Source organism: Melospiza melodia, unplaced genomic scaffold (genome assembly GCF_035770615.1).
Source record: "Melospiza melodia melodia isolate bMelMel2 unplaced genomic scaffold, bMelMel2.pri scaffold_62, whole genome shotgun sequence".
Lineage (NCBI taxonomy): Eukaryota > Metazoa > Chordata > Aves > Passeriformes > Passerellidae > Melospiza > Melospiza melodia.
In genome coordinates, this window is record NW_026948801.1 from 892,980 (window position 1) to 906,486 (window position 13,507).

Genomic DNA, 13,507 nt, shown 5'->3' on the forward strand with positions numbered 1-13,507 from the left:
TCTTAGCAACACAAGAAGGGGGAGATCAAATTCCTGCCTCTTAGCAACAGGGGCACTCCACACAGAATGTGTCCCCAAATCCTAAATTCCCCCTCAAACACCTGTGAAATGGTGGGACTTTAGATATCTTTGATCAATTTCATTCATTTAACTCTATTTTGGCACTTTTTAAGGGCTGAAGATGAAGCAGAAGAAAATTAAGGCCAAACCAATAGGAGAAGCAGACAGGTGTGTTCCCAAAATGGATCACAGGGAATGTGGGTCACCAGGGCTGTGCCCAAAGTGCCTCCTCCAGTGGGGGATGGAGCGGGAGCAGCGCACAAAGCTCGTCCGGCACTCGGGGCACTCGCAGGGCTTCCCTTACTGGTGCCTTCATTGGTGTTGGTTCAAGGCAGAGCTCGTGGAGAAGCTCTTCCCACACTGGGGACACTCGTAGGGCCTCTCCCCAGTATGGATGCAACGGTGCTTGACAAGGATGGAGTTGTGCTTGAATCCTTTCCCACAGTCGGGGCAGCGGAAGGGCCTCTCCTCTGTGTGAATCCGATAGTGCAGGAGGAGACTGGAGCTGGTCTTAAACCTCTTCCTGCATTTATCACACTCGTAGGGCTTCTCCCCAGTGTGGATGCGCCGGTGGATGATGAGGTGGGAGTTGCGTTGGAATCCCTTCCCACAGGTGGGACATTGGAAGGGCCTCTCCTCTGTGTGACTCTGATAGTGCCGGACGAGATGGGAGCTGGTCACAAACCTCTTCCTGCATTTATCACACTCGTAGGGCCTCTCCCCAGTGTGGGTCCCCTGGTGCGTGATCAGGGTGGAGCTCTCGCTGAAGCTCTTCCCACACTCCCCACACGTGTAGGGCCATTCCCCAGTGTGGGTCCTCTGGTGCCTGATCAGGTTGCAGTTCCTCCTGAAGCTCTTCCCACACTCCCTGAATGTGTGGGGCTTCTCCCCATCATGGAGCACCAGCTCCGAGCTCTGGCTCCATCTCCAGCCGCCTTCCCGGCCCAGGCTGGCTCTTTCCCCATCAGATCTCCGCCAGCTGAGTTTGCAGCCCCTCCTTGTGCAGCATCCCTGGGGCTTTTCCTCCCCGTTGGCTTCCTGTGCCGTGGAGCCGCTCAAAACGGCCTCTTCCACCAGGTTCTGCCACGGGCATTTGTCCTCCCTGCTCTGCATGCTCAGCTCCTGCTGTGGGTGAGGAAGGACAAGGACAGGATGGGTTTTGCCTCTGTGCCACAGGCAAGGGCAAGGAGATCCCCCCAGGGCTGTGCTGCAGCCAGGGCCGTGTTGGGCCGGTAGATGGAGCAGCACAGAGGGGAAAGGGACACTGACTTCCTCCTCACCTGCATCAGTGTCCTGGGGCATCTTCCTCTTCCTCGCAGCCTCCTAGGTCTTGACAATGGCAAATCCTGGTTTGGGGAAAACAAGGGATGAGCACGTTTGTAGGAGCATCGGGGGGTAGGATGGTTGGGATGGACAGAGACGAGAGATCTCTGAAGCCAGGTCGTGGAACTTGTGGTTTATTGCAAAGGGCCTGGGTGCAGGGCCCTGCTAGGAGCTGCCAGCCACAGCTCGGAGCAGGCCCGGGAGAAGAGAGGGGCAGAGAGGATGAGAGGGTTAGAGAGTAAGAGGGGTAGAGCGTAAGGGAGTAAAAAAGGTAAGAGAGTAAAAAGGGTAAGAGAGCAAAAGAGTAAGAGAATAAAAGCATAAGAGAGGGAGGTTCCTGTTACAATACAATAAATCTTCTTCTGTGTTGGATATTCTATTTCTCACTAACCAATCTAGTACAAGGTACAAATCCTATAGCATTTACATACAGCCTGAAAGAATCATTACATCACCAGACTGTGTTATATTTTAAATCTTAAAAACTACTCTTTGGACGCCTTCTGCTGAGCTAGTAGGGTCTGCTCTGACCCCTGGACCTGTCTCCAAGCACAGAGAATTGATTCATCAGAAGGGGATTGCCTTCAGTCCGGCCACACCATTGTTTTCCGTTTGTTCAATAACTAAGGTATCTAAAAGCTTGCTTTCATTCCAATCTTGCTCATAGTTTCTATATTCTCAAAATTTTTGCCAGACAATCATATGTATCATATTTATGAAACAGGAAAGCCTGTTTCACCAGCCCCAATACACACTGAGTTTTAAAGTCCCTCTGCCCAAGTCCATCTCTACAAGTCACCTGCCATCTGTGCTTCATAAAAACCTCCCAAACACCAAGATTCAGCCCTGGAAAAGCATCCCAGGAGTTCCCTGTCCCTGGTTCCTCCCCTCGGGTGTTCCTGGTACCCCTGTCCCAGCAGCTGTGGGTCACGCTTGCATTGGGGGTCCCTTCTCCTCAGTGCCCGTGATGCCGAATTTTGCCCCAAAAAGGCGAGAATAACTGCTTAAGAGACTCAGTCTAAGTCAGATAAGCAGGAGGAATTTTATTACGACGCGTCGGAGAAATCACAAAATGGATTTCTAAATCATGTACAGCAAAAGCGGGTTTTTATACAATTTTAAACAGGGATTACATCATTTATTACATGCATATTCATAGGCAGGCGGTGTCTTCCGCGAATTCCTGGTTTTCCTTAGTTAAATTTTAAGCTTTTCCTAATTTGGTCTTCTTCCTGTTATCTTTGGCATGTTTTTCCATGGCTTGGCCGAAGTTACTGTTGTACTTGGCCTGATCCTAACGGCTTGGCAGGTCAGTTTAACTTATTGGCTTCCACTTCTGTTTCTTCAAATACTCTAATTCCAAAGTTTCTTCTGTGAGTGTATTTTAGATTACCTTATCCAAATATTGTGAGTGTGTTTTACATTGCCTTATCTAAATATCTGATCAAAGTTCTTCCTGAAAGTGTATTTTAGGTTATTTATTAACTGCTGCGATTCCCTTGATATATTTTGAGTGTCTTTTAATTCTTTTATTTTTCAGAAGCTATTAGCCATTATAATAAATGGCTTCATTCCCCCCTTTTCTTATAACTTACGAATTCTTTCGTCAAATTCTAACCCTGTAGGGCGCTGATATGCTCGTATTATAGCCCAGATCATTTGGGTTCTTTTCATTATGATTCTCAGTCTCCACCACATACAAATATTTGTGAGAGTTAATAGTAACAGAACTATGATTATTATTAGCGTTGGGTGCACCAGATAGTTAAAGACTTGTGTAGCTGTTGGGGATTATCCCACAAAGATATCCCACCAATGATGCTGGCCTACTCGTTCTACTTTAGTCAGGACATTCTTTATCTTTTCTGAATTATGTTCTACCTGCCATACCATTCATTTGGTTGTTTGATTTACCTTTTGTATCAATTCCTTTACTTTAGGATGTGTGAGCATTGCTTTAAGAACTTCGATGTCCATCCCTATTTGTTCCTTCTCTCAGTATTCCTGCCGCTACTGATTGTACCCATTGTTGTGTCTGAGGGCACTGGATAGCTAGTGCAATTTCCTTGCTAAGTTCCCCTGTATAGTTAGCGAACTTCAAAAAATCCTCTTCAGTGTGGTTTGCTACCATGGTTAGCAATTTTGCTACTAGCGATTGTGTTTCTGCTAATGTAAGCATGGATGAACTGAGGGGCATTTTTAGTTTTCCTAAGTTCGACGTGACGGTACTTAATTTATTCACTAATACTTCTTGATCTATCGTGTTTAATATACCAAATCCAGTGCCAATCCACCCACTCAAATCTCTTTGTGCTCTTCTATGATGAGACCTTGTTGCTAGCCATGCATTCCATCCCTTAAGGCTTTGCTGTATAAATGGTTGGCAGTCCTTCTGCAAATACGTAATATCGGTGTGGAAGTTCATCTGTACCTTTTTCAGGGAATAAGTGGGGTCTAACAATAATTTTTGTTCATCAGATTTTCTTATCACCTGAGGCCCTATAAAGGCTAGGTTATGTACTACTTTACATACCACCGGTGGAGTGGTTTCTTGGGGCAAGTCTAGATCTGGATACAATGGAATCACGTCTTCCGGTAATGCTACCTTGTATGCGACAGCACGCTTAGGGAAGCCAAAACCCATTTCCAGGGCTTTCAGCTCCCTTTCACATGTGAACGTCATTGACTGATCCAATCTAAATGCCATCTCACACTGTGCTCTCCCTTCCTCAGGACCATTAGATGCTACAATCTTTCCCGCAGAAAAGAGAAGAGGGTGTAAGTCAAGGGTTATGTTTTCAGGATGTAGTTCCCCAAGCGGATCTTTTCTATAAACTACTGAATTTTGGGGTTGTGATCCGGGTGGATCTTCCCTAAAGTCACTCCACTGGCATGAAATTGGGCCCTTTTGCTGAATCCAGACAGTGGGTTTCCCCATTTTCACTGGACTAAAGGTGATTAGGTTGTGTTCAGAGGCTGCCATCAAGGGTTGAATTGTTAATACTAGCCGCCTTGTTTTTCCTTCTATTGGGTCAAGCTCTCGACACCCAATTTGGATTTGGTCTCCCTCGTACGCTACCATGGAGGGCTGATCCCATACTTTACTCGCATATGGCTGATTGTTACGTAAGGCATAAACCTCAAAGTAGGGCCCCTTCGGTCCCGTTTCCAACTCCGGGTGGATACACTGGTGTGCATTAGACCATGGGTCTATTGAGACAGAGCCTTGGGGAAGAACTATACTTATCATTAGTCCAATGATCAGGGTTGTGAAGATCTGCGGTGGAGTCAGGATCATGATGTCTGCTCCTCTTGTTTATTCTCCGGAGCTTTCTTGACTCGTGAGTAATGGATCCACGTAGGTCGCTCCTTGATCCGAACCGCGGTGAAGGTAGTCAGCAGCACTTGGAAAGGTCCCTCCCACTTTTCTTGTAGGGGTTTTCCTAAAAGATTCTTAACATACACCCAATCACCGGGATTAAACGGATGCAACTTACAATCAGGTTGTTTAGGTTGGTGCCCTATCACCACAGTAGCATTCTTATCGAACCGTTTCCCCACCGTAATTATATAATCATAAATGTACTGATTACCGATTTGGTCTATAGCATCCCCATTTACAACTTGCATAGCATAAGGTCTACCATACAGAATTTCAAATGGACTTAACTTTTCTTTTGATCTTGGTTTGACTCTCAGTCTGAGCAGAGCAATAGGCAAAGCCTGATACCACTGCAAATTAGTCTCCTGGCATATTTTGGCAATTTGCTGTTTGATGAGATGATTCATCTTTTCTACTTGCCCACTGGCCTGTGGACGATAAGGTGTGTGTAGTTGCCATTTGATTTGTAATGCTTTGCTTATTGCTCTCACCACTTTTGCACAGAAATGTGTACCTCTATCCGAAGAAATGCTTTTCGGTACCCCAAACCATGGAATAATTTCATTCAACAGTACTTTAGTCACCTCTCTTTCCTTATTTGTCCTACAAGGGAATGCTTCAGGCCACCCAGAAAATGTATCAGTTAATACCAACAAATACCGAAACCCCCCTTTTCTTGGGAGTTCAGAAAAATCAATTTGCCATACTTCACCTGGGAATTTACCTCGATTTATGGCTCCTTGGTGTACCTTGGTTCCCGTATTCGGGTTATTTTTCAGACACCGCTCACACTGGGATGTAACGTGCTTTACAGTAGTAAATAATTTCGGTCCTGCTATCCTAGCTCGCAAATGTTGGTAAAGTGGATCTAGGCCCCAATGGGCCTTTTCGTGCTCCGTTTTCACAATCTGCCACATTAGGTTCCCTGGTATTATCAACTGTCCTGTCTCTAATTGTCCCCATCCACTGTCTATCAGTTTACCTTTATTCTTTTGAATCCATCTGTGATCTGATTCCTGGTAATCTGGCTTGATATCGGTATCCAGCTCTCCTGGTATTAGGGCCACTATTTCTACTTCTCTAGTCCTTGTGGCAGCCAATTTAGCTTCCCTATCTGCCTTCCTGTTCCCTGTTTCTGGGATAGTGTTACCTTTCAGATGTCCTTTACAATGCATTATGGCCACTTGTGCTGGGAGTTGGACCGCCTCTAGCAACCGCAGAATCTCTTCAGCATGTTTGACTGTTTTTCCTTGTGTAGTCAATAGTCCTCTTTCTTTCCAGATGGCCCCATGAGCATGTACAATGGAGAAGGCATATTTAGAGTCTGTCCATATATTAATTTGCATGTTTTCTGCCAATTCCAGGGCTCGAGTCAGAGCTATCAGCTCTGCCTTTTGGGTTGAAGTCCCTGCAGTCAAGGGGTTTGACTCAATTACCCTTTCTGTAGTAGTGACTGCATAGCCAGCCATTCTTATTCCTTGCTTCACGAAGCTGCTGCCATCTGAGAACCAGTTGTCCGCACCTTCGAGCGGCTCTTCTTTGAGATCTGGGCGACTGGAGTAGACGGCTTCAATTGTTTCCAGGCAGTCGTGTTCGATGGGTTCTGCTGGGGCTCTCCCTTCTAGAAATGAAGCTGGGTTCACAATGTTAGTTACCTGAATGGTTACGTCATCTGATTCAGCCAAGATGGCCTGGTATTTTAAGAATCTGGAAGGCGACAACCAATGGTTGCCTTTCTGTTCCAGCACGGCCGATACAGTGTGAGATACTAACACAGTCATCTTTTGGCCTAGCGTGAGCTTTCTGGCCTCTTCTATGTTAATTATCACTGCAGCCACTGCCCTCAGACAGCCTGGCCATCCTTTACTTACTTCATCCAATCGCTTGGAGAAGTAGGCCACAGCTCTCTTGTGTGTTCCCAACTGCTGTGCTAGGACTCCTAGGGCCATCCCTTGTTGTTCATGGGAGAACAGCCAGAATGGTTTTGATACATCTGGAAGACCTAAGGCCGGTGCTCTCATTAGCTCCAGCTTCAACTTCTTGAAGGCCCCTTCTGCCTCGGGGGTCCAAACTAGAACGTCCTTAGTTTCTTTCAACAAATCGTACAGTGGTTTAGCGAGTATCCCGTACTGGTAGATCCATAGCCGACACCAACCTGTCATCCCCAGAAAGGCGCACAGATCTCTCACTGTCTCTGGTTTAGGCATCTGACAGATGGCCTCTTTTCTAGCTGCTCCCAGGGAACGCTGTCCTCTGGAGACTTCGTATCCCAGGTACACCACTTCTTTTTGCACCAGCTGTGCCTTCTGTTGAGAGACTCGATATCCACTTAAACCCAGGAAATTTAACAAGGAAATAGTCCATTCAATGCATTCTTCCTCTGTCACTGTTGCTATTAGGAGGTCGTCTACGTATTGCAGAAGGGTGCCATCTCCCAGCGGCCTTTCCCACTGTTCTAATTCTTTGGCTAACTGATTCCCAAAAATTGTAGGGGAATTGCTCCATCCTTGGGGCAATACCGTCCAGGTAAGTTGGGTCTTTCTTCCTCTATCTACAGATTCCCATTCAAAGGCAAAAATCTTTTGACTCTCGGGAGCTAAGGGAAGGCAGAAGAATGCGTCTTTCAAGTCTAATATGGTGAACCAGGCTAAATTATCCTTCAGTCTAGTTAAAAGCGTGTATGGATTAGCAACTACCGGATGCAATGTCTTGGTTATTTCGTTTACTGCTCTCAGATCCTGAACTAGTCTATAAGCTCCATTAGGTTTCTTTACTGGCAGGATTGGTGTATTAAAATCTGATTCACATTCTATCAATAACCCCAGTTCTAGAAACCTTTTGATTATGGGCTCAATCCCTTTTCTGTCTTCTATTCTCAAAGGGTATTGTTTTCTTACCACCGGTCTTGCCCCGTTTTTAAGTTCCACAACAATCGGTGCTGCTTGTTTTGATTTTCCAGGTATATCAGTAGCCCATACTAATGGGTATGCCTCGCTCAGGATTCGCTCAAAATTGTGATTCTCAGATTTAGGTTCCACACAACTGATTGTTAGGCTTAGGGCTGTAATCAGTTGTTCTTCTTTTACTTGAAATTCTAATCTGTTCTTATTGAACTTTATTATAGCTCCCAAGTTCTCCAGTAAGTCTCTCCCTAATAGAGGCTTTGGTGAATTTGGCAAATACAGAAACTGGTGAATTCCCATTTGTTTCCCAATTTTGTATATGATAGGTTTCAAAAAGTAAGCTTTTTCTGGTTGGCCTGTTGCTCCCACAACTTGTACAAATTCATCACTCTTAGGTACCAATTCTTGATTTAAAACTGAAAAAGTTGCTCCCGTATCAATCAAAAAGTCCAATTCCTTTTTACCTTCCCCTAGCTCCATTTGAACCAGTGGGTCTGCTAGGGTACGGCCCACCGGTCCCCCTCATTCACTGTCCTGATGTGCGATAGTAGTAGTGTCCATTGATCTTTCTCTTGATTGAGGGCACTCACGTTTCCAGTGTCCCGTTTGGAAGCAATAGGCACACTGGTTTGGCCCTATTCTAGCTGGGTGGGGTTGGAACCTCCCTCCCCCTCTCACTGAGTAGCCTCTACCCCTACCCCTGGTATTAGGTCCCAAATGGTTTGTATTTTGAGCTGCTACTGCTACAGCCACTACTCGAGCTAGCCTCTTATCTTCCTTTTTCTTTTCCTCTATTTCTCTATTATTATATACCTTCCATGCCTCATTCAGCAACGCCTCCAGGTTTTTATTTGCTGGCTGTTCAAGCTTTTGTAATTTCTTCCTGATGTCTGGGTTACTCTGTCCCATCATCAACCCTAGCAAGTGCTGTTTCCCTTCTTCCGTTGCTGGGTCCAGGGGTGTGTATTGTCTCATGGCTGCCGTAAATCTATCCAAAAACTCTGACGGGGTCTCATCCTTTCCCTGCCTAATGTCATATAGCATTGACCAATTGATAGCCTTAGGGATTGCATTACGCAAGCCCATCGCGATCAGCTTTCTATACTGCACCTGTCGTCGATAGTGCTCTTCGTTGCCCGGGTCCCATTCTGGTTTACTGCTGGGGAAATTATCTTCTAGTCTCCCCGATAATACTTGAGCATGTCGTTTTCCTGTCTCCAATACGAGTTCCCTTTCTGTATCTGTCAATTCTGACAGCATCACCTCTATATCTTCCCAATCAATATCTAAATTCTTTGCCATTAATTCAAACCTCTTCGCTACTGCCTCTGGATTCCTCCTGAAGTTCCTTGCCTCATCCCTCCAATTGTTCAGATCACTCGTGGAGAACGGCACCTTTACCCTAGTCCTTTCTCCTACCATTGGCATAAGTTGTCGGAGAGGAGCTATTGTATGATTCCCTTCTTTTTGCTTTGCTTCCCTCTGTGCCACAGACCTGGTATAATACGAATGACTGGTCCCTTCCCTGGGATCTTCCTCCTGTGCCTCAATGTCTTCCCTATTCTTTCTCTTCTCTTTTCTCTTTCCCTTTCCCTGTTCTTCATCTTCACCTTCTATTTCTGTTAATTCTTTTCCTACTACTCCCCTAGCATGGTTTACACAGTCCAACCGCCTCTCGCTCTGCATCTGTCGCCTTTCTTCCCGCATCTGCCGGCGCCTATCCTGTTCCGGGCTACTGTCCTCATCTTCTGTTCCCCTTCCATCTCTCTTATCCTCTATCTGAATTACTATATTCAGCTTCTGTGAGTTGTTCTCTGCCTCCCTTTCGCATATCTCATTGTCATTCTTCTCACTATACTTCAGCTTAGAGGCGTCGCCTCCTAATGAGTTACTTTTATCCCCAGTCCTCGGTGTGCTGGTTTCTATTCTACAGATACCTGATTTCCTAAAACCCCCATTCCTGGGTGTGCTACTATCCCCATATGGACTTAGTTCGGGCAGGCTGCGTGTCTCCCCTCAACTCTCTGCTTCGTGTGGACTGTCTTCTTCCCTCTCAACTTCTAGTCTAGGTGGGCTGTCAGCATCCCTGTAGCTCCCCAACCCCTGTGGACTATCTGGTCCCTGTGGGCTGCTTTCCTTCTTGTCAATCCCCGATTTTAATGGACCATCCTCCTCCCAAGTATTGTCTAGTTTCTGAGGGCTGTGCCCAAACTTAGATTTCCACCATCGTTCCAGCTCCTTTAATGGGCTAGGGTCCCCTTGTTCCTCCTTTGGCCTGGGAAGAGGCCCTTCCCGTCCTGGGGCGAATGGATGGTATTCCCACAGGCTTATTTCGCTCTCCTTTCCACTATCCCTTCTTGTTAATTTAAGACATTGTTGCCCAATGCTACATGCATCACAGCAACGTTCTTTAGGCTTTGAACCTTTCTTATCTTTCTCCAGGGCTAGTACTAAGGGGTCCTGAGGTGCTACGTTTACCCCGCACTCTTTTTGCCACTCTGGTTTATTTCTTAGGGTAAAGAACATGTCAGCATACATCACTTCATCCCATTTATTAAGTCGGCGGAGGAAAAGCATCAATTGCAAAATAGTGTTATAGTTAGTTGTTCCCTCCGGCGGCCATTTCTCATCGTCATCTAACTTATACAACGGCCACCACTGTGTACAATATTTAAGGAGTGTCTTTTTACTTATGTTTCCCCCCGGGATCCCTCCCAAGTCCTTCCAGTGCTTTAGGATACATCCTAAGGGGGTTTTCATATTTACGTCCTTACTCTGTTGGCTTTCCATTGCTATTCCCTGTGTCTGTCTAACCAGATCAGCCTCTTTCTCGCATGTGCTGTATACCAATTTATTTTAACACTTCAAACACACAATCTTCAATCGCTTTGTCCTTTTCCGACCTGGCTTCTCGCGAAGAACCGGAAATGCGGAGTGGGACTCCCTCTCGCTTCGCAGCGATGCTGCGTCTCATTCACTCTCACTCATACCCACACCTTTATGAAATAGTTCCTACCTTATGGTCTATATCAGAACGGACTGTTTTACCAGGTTTGGTCACGAGAGGTCGCCTACAGACCGCGAGATACCGGTTTGCCAAACTCATGCAATCACAACTGTAGACAGTATAACAATTGCAGGGGGGTGACAAATTTCTTCCCAGACGTCTATCAACTTATTCTCTTCTAAAACATTACAGAGAGAGCGACAAGATGTTTCCTGTAAGATTTTGCAACAGACACATACAAAAAGATCACCGGCTGACAGACTTCTCAGAGAGCAATCTTAGTTCTTAACCCTTAATCCACAGTATTATAACATTAAATACAATATTGAAAACAGTTTCCCACACAGTAAAAAGAGACCAAAGATACCAAGATAAACAAGTACTCCTTCCAACCAAATGCTGGGACTCTAACCCAGTCGCAGGACTTTAACCTGCGTTTCTATTTCTGGGACTCTAACCCAGTAGGGATTCTTTTACCGGGGCGTCCCCCAGCTTTACCATCGGGCAGTCACGTCTGACCCCCAACAAAGCGCTTTATTCCAAAACCAATAAATAATTGAAATACCTCTTAATTGGAGCAGGAGATGCAGGGTACTCTTCGTCCACCGAAAGCACTGGTCCGGGGGAGGAGTCTCTTCTGACAAAAGTTAGTCAGGGGCGCCAGAGGGTCCCGACCCCGGACCCGGCTCGGGGAGGACCCCTCAAGGCCTGGATCTCCTGTCTGGTCCCATCTGGGTCGCCAGAAAATGATGCCGAATTTTGCCCCAAAAAGGCGAGAATAACTGCTTAAGAGACTCAGTCTAAGTCAGATAAGCAGGAGGAATTTTATTACGACGCGTCGGAGAAATCATAAAATGGATTTCTAAATCATGTACAGCAAAAGCGGGTTTTTATACAATTTTAAACAGGGATTACATCATTTATTACATGCATATTCATAGGCAGGCGGTGTCTTCCGCGAATTCCTGGTTTTCCTTAGTTAAATTTTAAGCTTTTCCTAATTTGGACTTCTTCCTGTTATCTTTGGCATGTTTTTCCATGGCTTGGCCGAAGTTACTGTTGTACTTGGCTTGATCCTAGCGGCTTGGCAGGTCAGTTTAACATATTGGCTTCCACTTCTGTTTCTTCAAATACTCTAATTCCAAAGTTTCTTCTGGGAGTGTATTTTAGATTACCTTATCCAAATATTGTGAGTGTGTTTTACATTGCCTTATCTAAATATCTGATCAAAGTTCTTCCTGAAAGTGTATTTTAGGTTATTTATTAACTGCTGCAATTCCCTTGATATATTTTGAGTGTCTTTTAATTCTTTTATTTTTCAGAAGCTATTAGCCATTATAATAAATGGCTTCAACCGCCCCACCCAGGCTGCTGGCAGTCCCAGCAATGCCAAAAGCTCCCCCCTCTTCGCTCTCCCCATTTCGGGATGCCGGGGCTGTTTGGGCTCCCGGACTCCCTTCTCCCCTCATTCTCTGCTCTGGGCTGCAGCGGCTCCAAGGAGTCCCCCCTGCCCCTCTCCAGGCTCTTGAGGCTCCCGCCAATGGCAGCACTCCCCCCTCTCTGGGCTCCCCACTTTGGGCTCCTGGGGGACACAGGGCTCTGCTCCTCCAGGCTGCCTCTGCCGGCAGCTGCCACCGGCACCCCCCGACGTCGCCCCAAGGGGCCTTTTCTGCTCAGCCTTGGACTTCTTCAGTCTCCAAACATCCCCCCAAAAACCCAACTGGGAGTGACAGGGAACATGCTGGAGGGAACTGGGCTACACTAGGACATACTGGGAGGGACTGGAACAAAAGTGAGGGGGCCAAGAGGGCAATTGGAACCATGTGGAGCACAACTGGTTCATAGTGGCAGGGACTGGAAGCACACTGGGCTCAGATTAGGATCATAGTGGCAGGGACAGGACTAATACTGGGAGTATCTGAGAGTGACTGGGAACACACCCTGCACATCATCCCCCATACTGGGCATGACTGGGAGCAACTGGGAGCATGCTGGGAGCAAATGGCATCATACTGGGACTGACTGGGCTGATCTAGGAAGCAACTGGAACCATGCTGGAGGCAGCTGGGACCATACTGGGAGAGACTGGAAGCAACTGGGATTATACTGGGACCACGCTGGGAGGGCTGGCATGTGACTGGGATCAAATTGGAGCTTACTGGGATCCTATTGGGGTTGAAAGGGAGCCACTGGGATCACACTTTGGGCTACTGGGAGCAGCTGAGAGAAACTGGGATCATGCCGCAAGAAAAATGGAGGAACTGGGAAGGACTGGATGCCTGCTGGAGGCAACTGGGATATACTGGGCATGACTGGGGGATCATACTGGGAGAACTAACACCTTGCTGCAGCCACTGGCAGAGCCTGGAGATGACTACAGACATGCTGGGGGCAACTGGGATATACTGGGAGTGTCTGTAGCCATACTGGGGGGCCTGGAACCACACTGGGAACAACTGAGACCATGCTGGGGAGAACTGGGACCACACTGGGGGCAACTGGGAGTGAGTGGGACCATACTGGGGGGACTGGGATCATATGGGGAGTGACTGGGACTATAGCAGGGACAACTGGGTTTAACTGGGACCATACTGGGAGTTTCTGTAACCATAGGGGAGTGATGGAAGCACACTGGGAACAGCTGGGCCCATGCTGGGAGCAACTGGGATCACACTAGGGGCACTGGCATCAGCGTGGGAGTGACTGGGAGCAACTGGGATTAGACTGCAAGTGACTGGGATCATAACTGGGAGTGGCTACACTCATCCTGGGATTATACTGGGTGTGAATGGAACCTGACTGGGGCTTACTGGGAGCTACTGGGCCCATGTT

The 13,507-nt window shown here is 46.9% G+C and overlaps 1 protein-coding gene across 2 annotated transcripts; it reads right to left on the reverse strand.

Annotated features, from left to right (window-relative positions):
• Positions 1-2,384: 2,384 nt before the first annotated feature.
• LOC134413963 (uncharacterized) lies at positions 2,385-12,022 on the reverse strand. Of its 2 annotated transcripts, none has more exons than XM_063147979.1 (3): positions 11,241-12,022; positions 10,685-10,853; positions 2,385-4,836 (listed from the first exon to the last, which is right to left on the reverse strand). In XM_063147979.1, the coding sequence occupies exon 3, from the start codon at positions 4,679-4,681 to the stop codon at positions 3,341-3,343; it is 1,341 nt and encodes a 446-aa protein (XP_063004049.1). In that variant the 5' UTR covers positions 4,682-4,836; positions 10,685-10,853; positions 11,241-12,022; the 3' UTR covers positions 2,385-3,340. The 2 variants fall into 2 exon arrangements, with proteins under 2 accessions (XP_063004049.1, XP_063004048.1); XM_063147978.1 differs by having other exon boundaries at positions 10,685-10,887.
• Between the last annotated feature and the right edge of the window lie 1,485 nt (positions 12,023-13,507).